This window comes from Condylura cristata, unplaced genomic scaffold (assembly GCF_000260355.1).
Source record: "Condylura cristata isolate star-nosed mole 26May11 unplaced genomic scaffold, ConCri1.0 scaffold00001, whole genome shotgun sequence".
Classification (NCBI taxonomy): domain Eukaryota; kingdom Metazoa; phylum Chordata; class Mammalia; order Eulipotyphla; family Talpidae; genus Condylura; species Condylura cristata.
This window is the reverse complement of record NW_004567102.1, coordinates 16,550,749-16,569,459: the sequence shown is the minus strand read 5'-3', so window position 1 is coordinate 16,569,459 and position 18,711 is coordinate 16,550,749. Positions and strand designations below refer to the sequence as shown.

General features: G+C 40.4%; 1 protein-coding gene across 1 annotated transcript in view; it reads left to right on the top strand.

The window, feature by feature from the left end:
* The first annotated feature begins 3,874 nt into the window (after positions 1-3,874).
* PKHD1 (polycystic kidney and hepatic disease 1 (autosomal recessive)) overlaps positions 3,875-18,711 on the top strand; it is a 401,857-nt gene continuing 387,020 nt past the window's right edge. Inside the window, exons 1-7 of the mRNA XM_004674033.1 lie at positions 3,875-3,926; positions 5,829-5,906; positions 6,080-6,224; positions 8,544-8,652; positions 12,095-12,152; positions 15,808-15,886; positions 17,660-17,734. Of these exons, the coding sequence (XP_004674090.1) occupies positions 3,875-3,926; positions 5,829-5,906; positions 6,080-6,224; positions 8,544-8,652; positions 12,095-12,152; positions 15,808-15,886; positions 17,660-17,734 (596 nt within the window). The remainder of the gene's footprint in view (positions 3,927-5,828; positions 5,907-6,079; positions 6,225-8,543; positions 8,653-12,094; positions 12,153-15,807; positions 15,887-17,659; positions 17,735-18,711) is intronic.

Here is an 18,711-nt window from a genome sequence, read left to right as displayed (position 1 = left end):
ATTCTTTTAATTATTGAATGCCTGTTGGTCTTGCACTGGGTGGACTAATGCTTAACATTCCTGTGCCCAGGCACTTGTGGTAAGCAGAGGAAACTATAAGACACTCTTTCTTTAGTCGTTAAAAAAAAACTCTGGGGAAAAAAGCTTAAGTAGCTGGTGTTAATCATTAAACTTGCCCTGTGGTCAGCTCTGAACTTTTATTTCGCAGCACCTTTAGCAAGGACATTCTAGAGTTAGGTGAGTTATAGTGCAACATGAGTAAGTTACCTGCCGAGTAGCTGCAGGCTGGGATCTAACCAGATAACCTGGTCACTGTTTCCTGACAGAGAGGAACAAGATTATTTAGAATGGAAAAATAATTTCTCCTTCAAGTCACAGCAAGACTGGAATAGAAAAAGGTACTGTTGGATTCAGAAATATCTCTGCTTTGTTTTTCAGGTATTGCATTTCTTGCTAATGTCTCCTGAACAAAAGTGGGCTCTTAGAAAGAAGCTTCAGGCTCTGTCTCAAGGCCCCAAAAGAGGGGATGTTAAGAGGGAGGGAGGGAAAGAGGAAGAGTAATGAATGCAGCGAGAGAGAAAAGAGTCAAGAGGAAAGAGAACATCATACAGGTCTTCTGTGGTTGAAAATTTTCTGGTTTGAGAATTAAGTGGAGGCTGAGTTGTTCTTAGGAAGAGTTAGAAAAGTAATCATATTTAGGAAAGGTGCATTTGTTTTTGGTTTGATTGATCTATTATAGAAAAAAGAGGGGGACCGGAACATAGGGCTTAGGAAAAGCAATATGCATGTGTACCTCTATTGTTCCAAGGGTGGGGGCAGGCCCTGAAATGCATGTTAAGATAACGCAGCCAGGTAAAGAGAGACTCCATGCTGAGGCCTTCTGTTGGGGGTCACCAGCAAGTCAGGTCCCAGGGCTCTGCACCAAGCAACAAACATTCCTTTCTCTATGCAGTAGATGTATATCTGAGAACTGAAATGTTTTAAAATCAAATTCTATTGCAAATCACATGTAAAATGTAGGGAATTTTGCAACTTGAATTCTTGCTGAATTCATTTAGAAATTTTAAAGCTTCCTTTATAAAGACAAGCAGCTGCCATCTCTACCCCATCTGCTTGGATTCGAAGGCAAATACAGATGACTTTCTGCTTTCCTGGTTCCTCATACAGTGCTCAGTAATGAACACGCATATCAGTACTCTTTGTGGGGTTGACTTCAATATTGGTGAATTTATATTAGACTGTCTTAATTAGGACATATATTTTAAAATTTTTGCAGATATTTTTTCTGAGAGTTAATTGTAGCTTTTATATTTTTGTAAGTGGTTAATTTTGCTAGCCTTAGTGTTTTCTAGAAAAGACAAAGGTGTGTGTGTGTGTGTATATATATATATTTATAAATGTAATTCTGTAATTTTTAGAAAATTTCCGAGTTAGTAATTTACAGAAGATTGTGCCTGTGTGCTGTGACTGGGGGGTGTCAGGGAGCAGCTCAGAAGTATTTCTCAGCAGCCATCAGGGCATTGCATGGGCTATGGAGCTTTTCAACAAGGCCACCTGGATTCTGCCCATCCCACATGTATGAAAACCATTTCCTTTCAGATCAGGTAAACCCAAGTTCAGACTATTTAAATTTGTGTTCACCAAGTATAATTTACTGAGCACTTGGAAGGCCCTTTGTTTTTAAGATTTTATTTATTTATGCATACAAGAACTATGTATAGGCCAGAGGTGCAGGGGGGTGGAGAGGATTCACCAGATATAGAGTGGGAACAAAACAGGTGGATCTACTGAAATACACTGCTGAGGGGAGCAGTGGGTGAGGTCTGCTGCCCCATGTGGGTCAGCTTCCTGGCTAGGGATCGAACCTATGCTGCAGTGGTGGCAGATAGCTTCCTAGTGATGCTCTTTAACCCCTTGCACCTCCAGGGAGGGCCCTTTGTGCTAAAAGGGTTGTAAAAGACAAGACCAGTCCTTGGACTCCTTTGGAAAATGGAAAATATACAAGAGTGGACGTATGTGGCCCTGTTGTATCATAAGCTGGAGGTGCAGGGAGAAAAAGGGATAAGAGCCTGCATCGCTGGGTTAGGGGTGGAGGAGTTCATCCAGAGAATGTGACCTCTGGTTGACCCTTGAGCTGGGCTACAGGAAGCTCCTCACCCCTCCCCTGTCCTTGAAATGTACATTCTGCTGTCAGTGCGAACCATTTTTGAGGACACAACTTGTGAGCGCAGCATTTTGGTAAGCCTGATAGAAGCTTTAACAACGTGTTTGTGGATGGTAGAAGCGACTGAGTCTGGTGGCTGCCTCTAGAAACGTCAGTGCCTGGCAGATGGGCTGGGAGAGTGCCTTGCCATAGGGCTTTCAAGATGGGCCTCGCATGTAAGTGTTCTCCCCTAGCGAACCTGCCCCTGCCAACCTGGAGTGGCTGGCCTCTTTCTTCCAGCCTTTTTTTGACCTCCTGTGCCAGTTAACAGCACTCATTCTGGGAATGGATTCTGTGGTGTTGAAGATGCTGAGCTGTTGCCTGCAGCTTGGTAAGGATTTCATCAGGGATCCCACAATGATCTGCAGGCACCTAGGCCAAGACTTGTGGAGACAGGATGGCCAGAGCAGCACATATAGCGTCAGTGTATCGGGTTCGTTTTAGAAAACAGTGCCTGAGAGTTGGGGAGGTGAGGTGCAGGGCTGGAAGGTTGAAAAGTCAGAGGGCTTTGCATTGGAAATAGCATCTAAGAAACAGATGAGTGGAACATTTGTGGGGAGACTCCACTGTGCCAGGCCCTGTCCTAATTTCTTCACTGTATCATCTCAGTTAACCTTTATAGAATCTTTAATGAACATTCTTATCATTATTTCAGAAAGCAGAAAGGCTGATGTTTCTGCTTTGAAATGGTACCGTGAGAGCTGTGTTTAAGAAAGTGGGTTTGGCAGACCAGCCCTGTAGAATGGTCTGTGACCCTTTGAGGGTCTAGCTTTTCTGGCCTTTGTTTTGTTCCTTCATTTCTCATTTGCTGTGGGGTTAAGACAATTTCCCCCAAGTTGTTGTTAGTGACACTTTTTTCAATCTATTACCATACTTAACATTTACTTTGCTAAGTTCTTTACTTTTTGATGTTGGTTTCTGGAGGATTGAAACTTTTGCAGAAAACAAAAGGAAACAACCTCCCCCTTACTCCTTCTTCCCTCCTCACCACCATTAATTAGGATTTTGGTATTTAGAAATTTTATTTTTAAAATTCTGCCTTTGGAAAATTTTTGAATGGGCCTACATTTACTTATAAGTGGAATGCAGAGATCCGGAACAAAGAGTCAAGGAAAAAAAAGACAAAACTGGCAAGCTGACCATAGATCTGAGACAATAAGTAGGGGTGGGAGGGGCCCAAGGGACTGGGGTGATGGTGCACAGGCCTATGGTGTTGGGAGAACCACAGGGACCATACCTGAGGGAAGAAATCAAATCTCTCCAAAAACTAGCAAAGTTGTAAAAAAAAAAAAAAAAGTAAATAAAAAATTTAAAAAATCAGTTTAATAGTGAATTCATGAAAGAGGTTATTATTTATCCAGCTTAAACAGGCATAAAATAAATTGGTGGGACAAGGGATTGCATTAAGCTGAGTTTGAGATTTTTAGATAATCTTTTTCTTTCAAGCTGAGGAAGAAGGTGGGTCCCTTGGAAGACTCTAGGAGTATGTTGGTATCAGGTGCTTAATTTTTTAAGATTTTACAGAACAATAATAATATGCAAGCAAAAAAAGATAGTAAATTTTCTTTTTTTTTTTTTTTAAATAAAACACAAAAGCTATGCTTCTCCAATCAAAATTGAAAATGCTTTTCTTGTCTGAACAATTCTGAGAAGATTGAGTGAGTGGACAAGATGTCTGTGTGTCTGATTTCCCTCCTAAGTATGGAATTACTGCTTTTGTCAGGTGAGTTGCATGTGTTCTCACGGCATTATAAATAGAAAACAACAGGTTATGTTAAGAACTAGCTCATGGGTACTTTGAATATTACTGGGGCAGGAGGTGTTGAAGTATCTTCTTTGAATTTAAATTTTCTATGCTGGATAATATTTTTTTTCCTGGTTAGTATTTCAGGTTCTATTAAATAGTTATGAATATGTATTTTAATTCTACTGGCTAGTGGAGATTGCTGTTAGAGCCTAGAGCTTTTAATAATAACTTGATCACATTTATTTCATAATTTCTTTTGAGCCATATAATTTTGAAGTTTTTTTAACTTTATCTTCCCAAAGGAGTAATTCACCATGTCTTAGCAATTAGTGAAAACCTCTTTTCCTCGATGATTATCCTCTGTATTGTTTTATAGCATTTGTTTTAGTTTTCTTTAGGTAGAATATCTAATACACCTTTAAGCTGTGGACTGATAGGCGGGGCGCCGTGGTGGTTGTGTGGAGGTGAATGGCTCCCCACACTCTTTCTTGTGCAGTGCTCTCCCCACTCAGCTGTACATGGGAGCCCTGGGCTAGCACAGTGAGTGTGGCCTGTTTTAGCCTGTAACCTTTTTGATATAGAAGCTGCAGTGTGTTCCGTAGGTAACACTTTTCTTGTTTATGAGTTGTTGACTGATTTTTGCTGATTTTTTAAAATTGCTTTTACCTTGGCCAACGCATGTTAGGCAACGTCTTCAAGGTGAGGTATTGTCTAAGGTCATGCTTAGCCAATGGAGTGAAGGAGAGAAGCTACTTTAGTCTAGCCTGTGAACTCTATACTGTTTTTTTTTTTTTTAAGATTTATTTATTTATGCATACAGAAATGGGGTAGAGATGCAGAGGCGGTGAGAAGATTCACCAGAGACAGCATAGGGAGCAGAACAGGCAGATCTATTTGACAAAGTACACTGCTGAGGGTTGTAGCCTGAGAGACAGGGAAGGTCTGCCACACCATGTGGATCACCTCCAGGGTGGGGAATCAAACTTGTGCTGAAGTGGCCATGGCTTGGCTTAGTTTTGCGGTACAGTGCCAACCTGCTGCACCACCAGGGAGGGCCCTATACTGTCTTTTATTTATTTATTTTTAAATTTTATAACAGTTTATTTTTACATCATTTTGTACATTTTTTTTTTACCATCTCAATTGTAATCCCCGCAGGTTTCCCATCACCATGTCACCCGTGTGCCATCACCATAATCCCGTACACTTCCCTCCCCACCCCCCCATTTATACTGTCTTTTATTAAAAACAAACAAACAAAAAGGCAATTTCAGCACTCCTCTATACTTCAGCCCCTCTCTAAGTAGGCAAAGCAAAACTTGGAAGAGTTTTGTATCCATTTGGGAGATCATTCAGATCATGTATTCCAAAGGGGCAAATTAGAAAAGGTGTACTGAACAATTTACTGATTGAAATAAAGTCCTAAAATTTATATTTCCTCTCTAGGAAGTGGAAATACAATAAATAAGAGGTGGTTTTATAATTAAATATGACCACCAGATTAAAGAGTAGGAGAGAGGAAGAGCTATAGGTTCAATTGGGAGCCAAATGTCTTTGAGGCCCTTTCCAAGTAGACATTCAGAATTGTTCTTGTGAATACTGGATTTTGGATGTCTAAGAAAAAAACTCAGCCAGAACCTTCCTTAAAATGGACTTTTGCAGGTGTGGCCCCTAGACTAGTAGAACTAGCAGTAGCTAGTGAGAACTTTAAATTCTTTGTGCCCACCCCAGACCCATTCAGTTAGTGACTCTGGTAGTGGGGTGTCACAATCTGCTTTGTGGAGCTCTTCTGGCTTCTGATAACCACCAACTTTTCTTTCATAACATCCAGGATAAAATCTGACCTTCACAACTAGTATTTTCTCCTTTTATTTATAGAGCTTTGCCTGACTTTTCACAGTGAACCCAAAGAAGGTAGCCTTGCAGGGGGAACATGGATCACAGTCACGTTAGATGGTATGTTTGAGTCTTTCAAAGTGCAAAGTTCTTATTTGTTGATCTAAAGTCTCCTAATGTGAGTATTTGGTTTTCTTCATTGTCTAAGGACCTGAAGGGAGAGGGACAAATTCACTAATGTGGCTTTCAGATACTTTCCTGTTTTTCCTGATTCTCTTTTCTCTTGGGTTTAGGTTTGGGGTCCGGTCTGCTTTATCCGGCTGATGGCTCTCAGCTGGAGATACGCCTGGTGAATGTGGCTGTGCCTGAGCTGCCTAGTGTCCCTTGTGACATTTCTCCTGTCTTCTTGGATTTGCCAGTGGTGATGTGCAGGACCAGGTATGCCTGTCCAGGAATGAGAAGACCGGACAGGATGAGCGCTGGGCTTGCTTCTGTAGTTCTTGGTGGCAAATTAGAGCAATTCCTGCTGTGACTGCAATTACCAGATAGGGTTTTAAAAACTGTTCCATGCGAATATGCTTCTTACAAGGTCCCCATCAGGGATCAAGGGCTTAAGGGAGGATGAAACTAGGGAGAAGAGTTTTGAGATACTTCTATGGAGAGACTGGATTATATTCCAGTTTTTTTCTTTTGCAATAAATTCTATGACTATTAACATTTTAATAAATGGTATCACTTTTGTCACCTGAATAATTCACCTGTTGGAATAGTTATAACTGTAGTGATTATTGAAAAACCCAAAGCCAATATAAAAGGACTTTTGCTTTAGTCCTCGATTTGCTCAGTTTAAGGTGATCTGTATGGGATTCCACATAATCTATTGTCCTATACAAGTTTATGTTGGCTTGTGAAGTTTGTACTGGTTCGTTCACTACTCCTATTATAGAGATGCTATATGAAAGTGAACCATTGGCTAAGAGAGAAAAACATTACTATTTCCTTTTGTTCTCAGCTCCTTTTTTCAGAAAGACTACCCTTCTTTCATCTCTGCCTATGTGAATCCTAACCAGCTATATCGCAAGTTGCACTTTTCCCCCTGAACATCCCAATGAGTATAATCTTTCTCTTCTTCGAAAGAGGGTCAACTAGAAGCTGAAATCCAGGTTGTAATAGTAATAGCTTTGAGAATTACCTTCCAGTAATTGATCCATAGTTATATTTGCATATATAAGCACACTCACACATCATATAAACACACACCTTTTGTGTGCATTTCATCCTGAAGGGAGAACCTTTGTGTGATTTACACAAAAGAACAGCATGTGTAGTCTTAGTGGCTGGTTTCCTCGGTCTTTGTTTCTCATGACCTGCCTATGTCAGATACCCACTTGTCAGATTCAGTCTCATAGAATTAGGAGCTTTGTGGACAGGAATGCTTTTGACCCAGCAGTCCTGATGGCGCTTAACACAGATACTTTGCAAGTAGAAGATGTTCAATAAGTGTCTGTGGAATCAAACTTCTTATAGTACTATTATTGGTTTTAAAATTGGGTCATCTATTTTCCTTAGGTTTTATGGTATATTTGGGCATAGTGTTCCTTGTCATGAAACAAGTCAAAGTGCTGAAGTTTTAATGTTCTTTCTCCTCAATCCTAATATAATAATGATTTTATGCTGTGCCATTGGCTTTAAATCATCTTAAAAAGAAAAAGAAATACCAGCCTCACAAATGTACTCATTGACTAGAAAATGAATATCAAATTCAATGAACATTTAATGTGAAAAAATGTACATTATCAATGAAATGCTGTTATACTCATTATAAAAAGACAGGTCTGCTTTTAACAAAACAGCCATTGTAGCACTTAATCAATGCTACCCAGTCAAAATAAATGCACTCAAATGAGACCAGTAAGATTAATAACATCTTATATAATACAAACTATCAAAAAATTATCATTTTTATATGAAATCAATATATAAATTACTGAGCTATATCCTTTTGCATCTCGAGGCTCTGTGTTTACACATAGGGTTTCTAATTAGGGAAGGTCACAGTTCCAGTGTGAGTAACCACATGTGACTAATGGTTAACATATTGGATGGTGCAGAATTAAATGTTTAGGATTATGCCAGTGATTTTGGTGAGGTTTGAGGGAGACAGTCTTTAATCTTGCTTCTTATTCATCATATTTCCCCTCTTATAAAAAATCAAAATGAGTGACAGCCTCAAAGAGACAAAGAAGTCATTTGTGAAAAAGAGAAGGGGGAGTCTAGGACTCTTTTGACTGTTTATATGTTATTTGGATGATTACAAAGTCAAGAATATTTTGGGGGAAAATATATAAAATCAGTGCCTTTTATCAAGAACCTAGGATTCAAGTCCCCCTTTGCCTTTAAATGGTGGTGTTTATACACATGTTTCTTGTAGTCTGCTAGAATCTGTCATTTTTCTAAAAAACATGAGATCATCTATCAGAGTTGATCCCAACTTTTAAAACCCTAGTACCTATGATTCTGTGAAATAGGACAGAATTTTAAAATTTAATTTTAGGAATTTTCAATTAAAAAATCATTTACTTGTTGAAGGATGTACTTTTTCAAGTGAGTGGTTTTATGAGGTGAAGTGCTAAATATAGGCATGCTAGTTCTGTTTAGTTCTGTTTCACACAAGCAGGGAAGGAATGTGAGGTGGTCAAGTAGGACTCCTAGTTTGGATTCACAAGGATTTCCCCTCTCCTCCCCCCCCCCCCCCAGATCTCTGTTGTCTGAAGCACACGAGGGTCAGTACTACCTGGAAGTGCTCTCCGGGGGACAGGTGGTAGACAGTCTAGGTCCAGGACCACGAGAAAATGGTACTTTCCAGGTGAGTTCTGAGGATAGAGTAATGTGTGTCCATCTGGTCTGAGGGTGTTCTGGTGCTGTGGACAAGAGAGTTATAAATCAGCCACAGTCTATTTTGCCAGGGTAAGAGGAAAGATGGGTAATTCTTTGGGGTTTTTGAGGCTATAGAAAAGGAAGGTGATTATTAAGCATGTATGTGTTAGGCTCTAGCTAAGTGCTTTATGCACATTCTGTTCATAACTATTTTAGGGGGTAACTTTTTATAATCATGATTTTATAGATGAGCAACCTGAATCTCATGTAGATTAAATAATTTGCCCATGTCTTCCAGGTGGTAAATAGTGGAACCAGGACTTAGGCACCACTCAAACTGAAGGCCATAGCGGAGACACAAATATTGCCGCATGTGATTCATTAAATAACTGACCTGATCCCCAGTCTCAGGGTGGTGCAGGGACTCAGGGACTTATTTCCACCTTCCTCTCTACTTCATAGCTGATTTCTTTACTTTTTCTATCCCTAGATTGAAAGGACATTTGCTGGTGGAATTCTCCTTCAAACTCAAATAGAGCAAAAGGAAGCAGAGAAAGAGTTTATGAGCCAATGCCTGGCTTATTTTAGAGCTTCGATATGCATACCAGGGTTTAATTTTATGTTTGGTTCAGTCCACTGTCCATTTCAGTTTAGTTTTACCATGAACGGATTTCTAAAAGGGTAGATCAAAGACTTTTTATAAAAAAGCAGCGATTTGGCAGTGTTTTTTGACTTGCTGGTACTTCCCAAAGGATGTTTGAACTTTCCACAAGAGCACAATTGAGTCATTAATTAACTCTCCCTTAGAACAGACTTCAGATACATCTTTAATATGCTCCATATTTTACACAGGCAATATATATTTCAAATTTCAAATTTCTGTCCATTCCTATTTAACAACTTGTTTCTTAGCTTAAGAGTATCTTCTTTCTGAAATCTTGTTTCTGTCTATATACAACAGAAAGGAAAAAAAAAAAGAAACAAACACATTCTTTCTTGTTAAGACCCAACCCCAGCCCCTACATGGATTCTGAGAATGTAATGAAGGAGGTGACTGTGCATGCACCTTAAACTCCATGCTGGTTTTGGTTTTCATGTTCCTTTCACCCCAGAGAGTAGTTTTCTTATTAAGGATAGAAGAAGAGAGGGCGGGGAAAGAAGAGGAATACTTCCTAAAATTGCACATTAAAGAAAACAAGTCCTTCACTCATTCAACTAGCTTGGTGAGTTGATGAAAAATCACCAGGGGTCGCAGTTAATGAGAGGTATTCCAAGCTAAATAAAACACAGTGTGTCTCTTTGTTTTGGGACTGGGACTGGGAGAGCCATGAGTATTAAAAATTAATTCCATCTAGCCAGTCCACTCCAAAGAGCCTGCTTCAGGCACTGACAAGTCTGAGCGTCTCTCAGGGTTATCAAGCAGCTGGTGGCTCTGGCTGTATCATTCTAATCTTCAGCTCCTCTTCTCCCCCATCTTGCTGCTGCTGACCTCACTTGAGCTCAGGGAGCAGCATGTGGGAAGCTTGTTTCAGAAGCTCATTAATTTTTCACTTTGTCACGTCTCTAGCTTGGTGGGTGACCAGGGACTTGTTTCTCTTAGAAATGTACCATTTTATGTTGTGTCAGCTCAGAGATTCACAAGTGAAGCCTTTTTTGAGGTTTTAACCCTGAACCTGCCCCACTACTCACTGAGGAATTAAGAGTATGATAAGGGGATGGCCTTATTCCCCCTATACTTCTGGTGAAAGTATGCCACAGACTGAGTGGTAGATCTTATATTTCAGTTTGGAAACTAAGAGGTATTTCCTTATTTGGTTTGGACTTGGTTGTTCCAGCTGTCTCATTTTCTCATCTGTGAGAAAAGGCAATAACACTGTTCATTTTGTGAGGTGCCAATGATCCCACTGGACATGCCAGTGGTATAAAAAGGGTCCTGAGATGGTGATGGGCGGTAGGAGCCTGGGAGTTGGGGGCGGGGATGGTTTGGCAGTTGGATGTGGAATTTCATTAATATTTATCTTGTAGAGAGATCTGAGCTAGCTGCCAGCCAGTAAGGTCACAGCATTCCACTTTTGACCCCCTGACCGTACATATTTTCTGTGAACTATTTTCTAGCCCGTGACTTTAGGAGGAAAATAACCTTAATGGCAGACTGTCGACCCTATGGGTCAATACTCAAAACCTCCTCTTGCTGAGCTGCCACCAGCTTTGTTGACACATTCATTGATTCTCTATGTCTGTTTAAGGCTGTTGATTAACAACTTGGTTATATTTTGGTGATCTTCCTGGGAGGGTTGACTCCTGGAGTGCTGGAAGCAGACCAAGAAAATCAATTTTCTGTTATTTGTTTTGTAAATGACAAGCACCAGAGGTAGTGGAGAATGAAGGCAGTCTAAGCTTTCAGAGAGGCTGGGGGTGAAGTAGCAGGAGTGGGTGCTCTTTTTCCATGAGTCATTTGTTTAGAACTCAAGTCTTGGCCTGGTCAGTCTGTTCTTAAGTTTCTCTGCTGCTTTGCTTTGACCATGACTGTCAAGGGCACTAATCTTGGTGGAACCAGAAGCTAATTGATGAGGTGGGATTCCTGGAACTGTCTTATTCTCTTCTCTGCTTCCAGCTACTATATTTCTTATCTCAGATGGGACCACTCCATTCATTCACAAAATGTTTCCTGCGTAGCAGGCTGGCACAAGGATACAATACCAGAATCAAGCATGGTCCCTGACGTTCTGGAGTTTTATTTAGCAGACGATGTGAATCTGGAGGGGTGTGGGCGGGGAGAACATTGCAAAATGATTGGGAAGGCCACGAGCAGTTTTCCACAGGCTCCTCATTTTCCCTATCGGTGAATTTTTCATTCTTATTTGAAGGGTAGTGTTGTTTCCTATTCTTTGAATCTTTTTCCTCCCAACAGTCATCTTCCAGTTTTCCAAAAATGCCCAACTTCCATTTTTTCTTAGCTGACTAATCCAAACCAAAGTGCTAACTGATCACAAATTAATTTGCAATCCCTTCCATCAGATATACTAATTCTTGTCTTGAAATAAAAATAAATCAAAACTGGAAGCTACCAAGTTATGATAACAGAATGAAAAAGTTGTTATTCTAAATCATGGCCTACCTCTTGTTCCTTCTGGTAAAATGTACTCCTAAGATGTGGAGATAGGCAGGTAGGAACCCGCTTTCCAAGGTTTGGATGATAGGATGCCGGATAAAGACCTGTCTGACCTTTACCCCCTCTATGGAAAAACAATGATATATGTCATCTCTGCTTTGCAGAAATATCATGAAGATCAGAAATAACTATAGAGATAATTTGAAGGAATGTAACAATTGACTACTGCAGACAAACGCTCTAGGAGCAGCACTGAAGTTGTGTTTGCGGTCGTGATAATTTCATGAAATGCTCTGTAGTGGTGACATTTTTTTGACAGTTTTCCAGGATGGAGACTCCCATTGTTTACCAGGTTAACCCGCCAAGTGGATTTCCAGGTAAGATCTCCTCTTCATATGGGAATAGTTAGGAATCCATTTGTCAAAGCCGATTGCAGGCCTTTCTGAACAGGTGAGTGGTCACTATCAATGGAAACCTTGATAGAGTTTAAGCTTCTTTCTTCCTTGATGCTGTTTTGAAAATAAGTGTTAACCTCCTCTTCATTTCTATGATGACTTGGTTTCACTTCTGGGCACTTGTGCTCTGTTATTTCACTGATAACAAAAGGAGTACAAACATGAGAAGCAGCCAGCAAAATCAAGTCAGATGCTGCCTGACAATGGAGGAAACAAAAGGCATCATTGTTCTGAACATTATAATCATCCACCTAATAACCTAGATGAACTGGAGCCAGGTTCTGTTCTAAGCTACTGCCATATATTACCTTATTGGAGCCTCACAAAAACCTGATAATACAGGAGTGATTATTATTCTCATTTTGCAAATGAGGAAGTGAGATTCCAAAAGGCTAAGCAATGTACTCATTTTGTTATACTGCTATACATGGTATAACTGAGATTTGAAACCAGAGAGCCCGAATCCAGAGAGGGGCATTCACCACACATTTTACCCAGGTGCAGGATGTTGCATACTCCTTGGGAAGCCATTCATTCTGGGCTTTATCCTGGGCATTTGTTTATGAGTTAGAGAACACACAGATATGCAAAGGCCAAGAGGATAGAAGAGAAGAAAGCTGTGGGATTTATGTAAAAGGAGAAGGGATTGCAGCTAAATTGTAGATTCAGGAGCTGCTAAATCCAACTTAAGACTAAGCAATAAACATAGCGAGGATTTTTTGCTGTTCAATTCTCTGCACATTTCTAAATCTCTTTCAGATGTTTCATTTGTTCAGAATTTCCAGGATGGTGTAAGTGTGGGAATGTAGCTTCTAAGTTTTTATATGTGGTTGTGTCTAAATGCATTAACTAGTTGTTTTAAATGGCTTGACTGCTCAACAATGTCAAAATGAACAACTGACCATCTGAAAAGTGTCTGGACATTGCGTGTGTGTACACATATTATGTATGTGTTAGTTAAGTTGCATCTACCTAGTAACCTAGATAGAGTCTTACTGGAGCTTTTGAGCAAATGATTCTGGCATTATCTTAATGTGGATTGTTCACAGATCTGTTCCTTTCCATTTGTTGAAATAATCAAGATGTTATCATGCTTTATTAAATAAAAGATGTGGTCTGTGAAAACCCCATGTAGATGTCTAGATTCCTGCTGGTTGTTAGAAAGCTGCTGAGAAAGCAGGAGTCTTGTTTGAGCGAGGGGTGGGAAGGAGCCAGCCGTGAGAGGTGTGAAATGGGTTGTCAGCCAGCACCCCGATATGCCAAGTTGGTTTTCCAGCCAGGTGAGTTCTGTGCGGTGCCTCCTCCATCTTCTGGGGGACCTGTATGTGACTGGCCTGCTTGCAGTGGTCCCTCTGGGCAGGAGCCACATGGCTGCATCTTGAAATCACTTTTCAGACGATTACTCTGGTTTCATTTAGGAAGCCTGCCCAGAGTAGCAGCCAGGGAGACAGGGGAGGTGGTGGGGACAGGGGAGCTGATGTTTTAGGAGCAGCTGAATTTCTAGATGTGGTTCACAGCCCCCCACTGTGAAGCAGGATCCCCCAGCACCGCGGTTTGGCACAGACATTCATCAGCCTCTGTCAGGGCTTCTTTGTTTAGAAATAACACAAAAACTCATAGGAATTCCTGATGTCTGTAAGAATGTTATTATTGGTTTTAAAGTTATTCTCATCAATGCTAGAAGTCATGCCTCCCAAAGTCAGGGAATTGATTGTGTAGCCCTTTTAAAATAAAGGGAATTATTTTTAGGTTAGTAGAAGCAAAGAACTTGCAAATTTAGATTTTCCTCATTTTTGTGACCTTTGTCTAAGGTGTAGGTTTCTCCCTCTTTTGCCACTTACCTGTAAAGTGCCAGTCATATTTTCTGGGAGGTTTCAGGTATGTGATGCTTGCACCCCTATTCTTATAACTTCAAAAAAGGGTAGTATAAAGCTAAAAGTAGCTATTGGTAGATGGTTACACCCAGGCAGGATAGTCACTTCATGATAACAGAACCCAAGTGCAAAGTGAAGGGAAAACCTTCCCTGAATGTTCGTGGAAAAGCTCAAAGTCCTGACTTCAGTGGCCTTCTGAGCCCCAGAGATGTCCTTCTCTTGTCCATTTCTGAGGTTTTGCCCAATTAACCATCTGCTCTCTCACCTCTCAGTATTGTGGTGTTAGATTACAGCCTAGCTGGGTGAATTCTCTAAGTATTTGGAAGACACACATTTCCAGCTTGTGCGCGATGAACTTCAGCTGCACCACGTAGGGATGGTGTGTTTGCTTGAGATCTTGTCTACAACTGAGTTCTACAAACTGAGTTCAGATGTTTGCTGACTCTGGAGGAAATTACTGATGTAGTGTCTGTTAGGCCCCAAACTCTTCCTGAGAAGTCACTTTGGATTTCTTTCACAATGCCCAGAACAGGTAGTATCTTGAGTGCACCTTGCTGAAACGGGTTGCTGATTCTTGCACCCTATCCTTTTGACCTTTAGAGGAAAAACTTGCTATCCAGTGAAAATTCCTGCAAGTCCTGCTGAAGAGCACCAGCAGCCAAACTGATCCATTTACCAGGGGGCCATGGGCCATGCAGATACGCACTGCTCACCGGGCCTCTACCTGTCTCGTCTCTGCCAGGAACATTTTGCTGAGTGAACGTCTTTCTTTATCCTTTAAGCTGTATCTCTGTTGCCATCTTGAGGGGTCATCCATGACTTTCTCTTTTGTATGCTGAGATATAGGATGAGTATCAGTCCAGGTCACATGGTATGAGCTTGCTTCTGGATCCATCTTAGCAAGTCCAGAGGAAAGTCTCATGAAACAGGAAGCACCCCAAGGCACATAGTTGCTAATTTCCACATTGGGTGACTGGTCTACACACAGCCAAGAGCATGAGCCGGCAGTGTGAGGATAATGTTTATGCCCCTTGATGCTCTATTAAACCTTGAGGAAGAGCCCTTATTCTTTCTGTGCTCCATACAGAGATGATTGATCCTTTGATTACAATGATTGATTATTTTAGCCTTTCTGATATGTAATAGTAATCCTGGTATTCTACTGAATGATTGTTTCCTATTATATAGTTTATATAAAAATATCATTAATATTCTGAGTCATAACTGGCTTGACCACACTGAATAAATGCAACTAAAAATAGTTTATTATATATTTAGTGTTTGAATTAAGTATATTTTCCCTAATATTCAAAAGAAAAAAAATAGGGGAGCTCAAAAAAAAAATGGTTAGAGTGTTTCTCTGAATCCTAAATCACACATAAACCTGAAATAGCACTAATGCATAGAAAAACAGGAATGTTTTGATAATTCCCACTGTGTATAAAATGGTTCCTGGGGAAGGAGCTTGTTGGTGTCACTCTAACTCCCCTGGGTGCTGCAGCCTCTGGAACACTGTGGCTAGTCCTGAATGCTATTTTCCTTTTCATCTTTTGTTGTAAAAGGAGAAATCCCCTTTGGATTTCTTTCAGTTAGTGAAAACCAGTGCAAATATAAATGCTTTGTAATGATGAAATGACATGATGCAACTTTTGAAAAGTGGGGGAGACCTGGACATTCATTTTTAAAAAAATTTCTTAATACAGGAAAATTAATACATGTGTATGGCTGGATTATTACGGGACAATTGGAAACCTTTGATTTTGATGCTGAGTACATTGATAGGTAAGCATGGGTTTGCACCTGCATTTGACTAGTTACGGCTAAGCTGGACTGCTCCTGGGAGCAGCTTCCCTGATAACAATAAATTGTAAGCAGTTGGCACAGAATTGCTATTTTCCTCTTTGCAGTTTATGGTCCCTAGTGAGCGGGGCTTCAGCAAACTTTGTTAATGTAATTGCAACTGGTCGATTAAGTTGGTCCATTTATTTACTGACAACTAGTCACTTTGGGCTCAGTGTGAATTGTACTGTGATTGCATCTGTGGATATTCTTTAAATTTTTTTTTCTTTTCTTTCTCAGGCTGAAATAAATTTCTTTATAAAAATATGTGTGAACCCAAAAGACCATTGAAACTTCCTTGTTTGTTTATTTAGCATCCATTTATGCATCTAGAAATTCTATTAGCATAGTGAGAGAAAAATGGCAGAAAAATCACTGATAGCATTGAGTTCGTTAGTATTATTGAGGTACCATTGGTTAAGACACTGTATGTGATTCAGAGTTCCAGTTCACACCTCTTTGGTTGTGTGTCCCCACACCACACCTAACACCAAAGCACCCATATTCCTCCACCATAGTCCATGGTGTCACTTCCATACTTTGCTTTTTTTTTTTTTTTTAAAGATTTATTTATTTGTACAGAACTGGGGTACAGGCCAGAGATGTGGAGGGTGAGAGGATTCACCAGAGACAGAGTGGGGTACAGAACAGGCAGATCGACGAAGTACACTGCTGAGGGGAGTAGCGGGCGGGTCAGGAGAGGTCTGCCACGCCATGTGGATCTCCTCCAGGGCAGGCGGGGATCGAACTCATGTGGAAGTGGCTTTAGCTTCTTAGTGCTGTGCTTTAACCCGCTGCGCCACCAGGGAGAGCCCCCATACTTTGCTTTTTATCCCTCTCCCTACTGCCACTCTGACTTAGATTTACAGGTTGGTCAAATTTCTAGGTTGGTTTTGTTTGAACCTGTGCTTTGTTTCTTTATATTCCATAATTTAAAAAAGCTCCCTGGGGAGGATTACTATTGTCAATATAATTTTCTTCACTGGAGATTTTTTTAAATAGAAAGTGGTACTATGAAGTTGTCCAAGCTAGGGAGAGAGGAGAACAAGAGGGGGCATGTTGAAGGTATGGTGTTAGTGGGAAACTAACCAACTAGGATCATTCACTCTGAAGCAGTTATGAGGATTGTGAAGTAGTAGCTACATAAGCTTACTGTGTGCTCAGCTGTCCTGTTTTCTCTTTGCTCCTGGAAAGGATTGGGTGCAGGGGTGGTGGTGTGGCTTCTCTGATCTATTTCATCTCATTGATTCTACTTTATGAGAAGAGAGCATGATTTGACTGTTTCAGGATTTCTGGGCATTAAGGAATGGTCAACTTGTCTTGAAAGGAAGTTATTCTTCTTTTGGGAGCAGGAGCCCCATGCACAGGCCAGTCTCACCATGTGCCCCACCCAGCCTTAGGCTGGGTGGAAAGGGAAACAAACAGGTACTCCTCAATAGGTTTGTGTAGATTCAATAGAGGTGATGGGAAGATGAAGACTTTCCAGGAAAGGGGAAGTGCTCCTGCTGCAGTGTGAGAGGGAGCACCATGAAACAGTATTCTGTGTCCTTACATCTGGCTGAGAATTTGACTCAGCATCTTGGGGGTACAGGCTTCAGCCACCTCAGTAATGCCCCATGAATCATAACAGTGTTTCTTCTGAGTTTTGACAGGAATGTTTGCTGAGAGAATCTTGCTATTATTGTCTGTTGTCTCTTGTTTCCATTTCTCATGCAGCCCATTGATCTTGGAAGCTCAAGGAGACAAATGGGTCACCCCCTGCTCTCTTGTAAACAGGCGGACAGGAAGCCCGTGAGTAGATTTCTGCCAGCATATATGCTTTTAGGTTCTTCCATACGTACACACTCACACACACAATCTTTTTAAAAATTATAAATCACCCATAGCTATCGACTCTCTTATCTTTAAATTTACTGGAAATAGCATAATAAGTGATTGAAGTGTTAAGTGAATTTGGAAAGTGTTCTTGAAAAAAAAAAAAGGTAATACTAAGTTTATTACTCAGCCAAACCCAGTTCTAGTGCTTTGCATTAAAATCACCTGATGACCTTGTGAGTATCTACAATTATTAGTATCATTTTACAATCGAGCAAACTGAGGCACAGAGGGGTAAAGTAACTTGCCCACAGTCTTACAAAGAGCTAATGGTAGAGCTGGATGTGAACCTTGGACAAACCAGCATCCAGAATTATGCTCTAACCACTGTATTATAATTACTAACCAGTGGGGGGAAAAACCCTGAAATTTATTTATTTGTTTTTAGCAACTAAGCTTTTAAAACAGAGCACATGCACACCGTTCAGATAACCAACATTTTGTGGATTTTCCACTTCACTCTTTACTGAGTGGATTAAACTTCCTTTGAAGCAATACAAGGATCACATTTTATGGCTCAGCCTTTGGGACTAGCATTTAAAAGAACCAAATCTATAATGTAGTTTCTTCTTGGAGTTTTCAGCTTGTTTGTTTAGGATTGTCCTTTTTGGGATTGACACTTGATAACAAATTTAAAAAAAAAATTAATTAATTAATTTTTTACATCATTCTTCATGTTGTGCATTTTTGTAATCCCCATGGACTTTCCACCACCACTTCACCCATGTGCCATCACTATAGTCCCAAGCACACTTCTCACCCCAGTTTTGATTCCATTGCTCTCTCTACTCATGTAAAATGTCTCTGGTTTATAGTTGTTCATTGTTTTTCATTTTTAGTTTATTACAATTGGGAATGCAAACTGGTACAAGCACTATGGAAAGCTGTTTGGA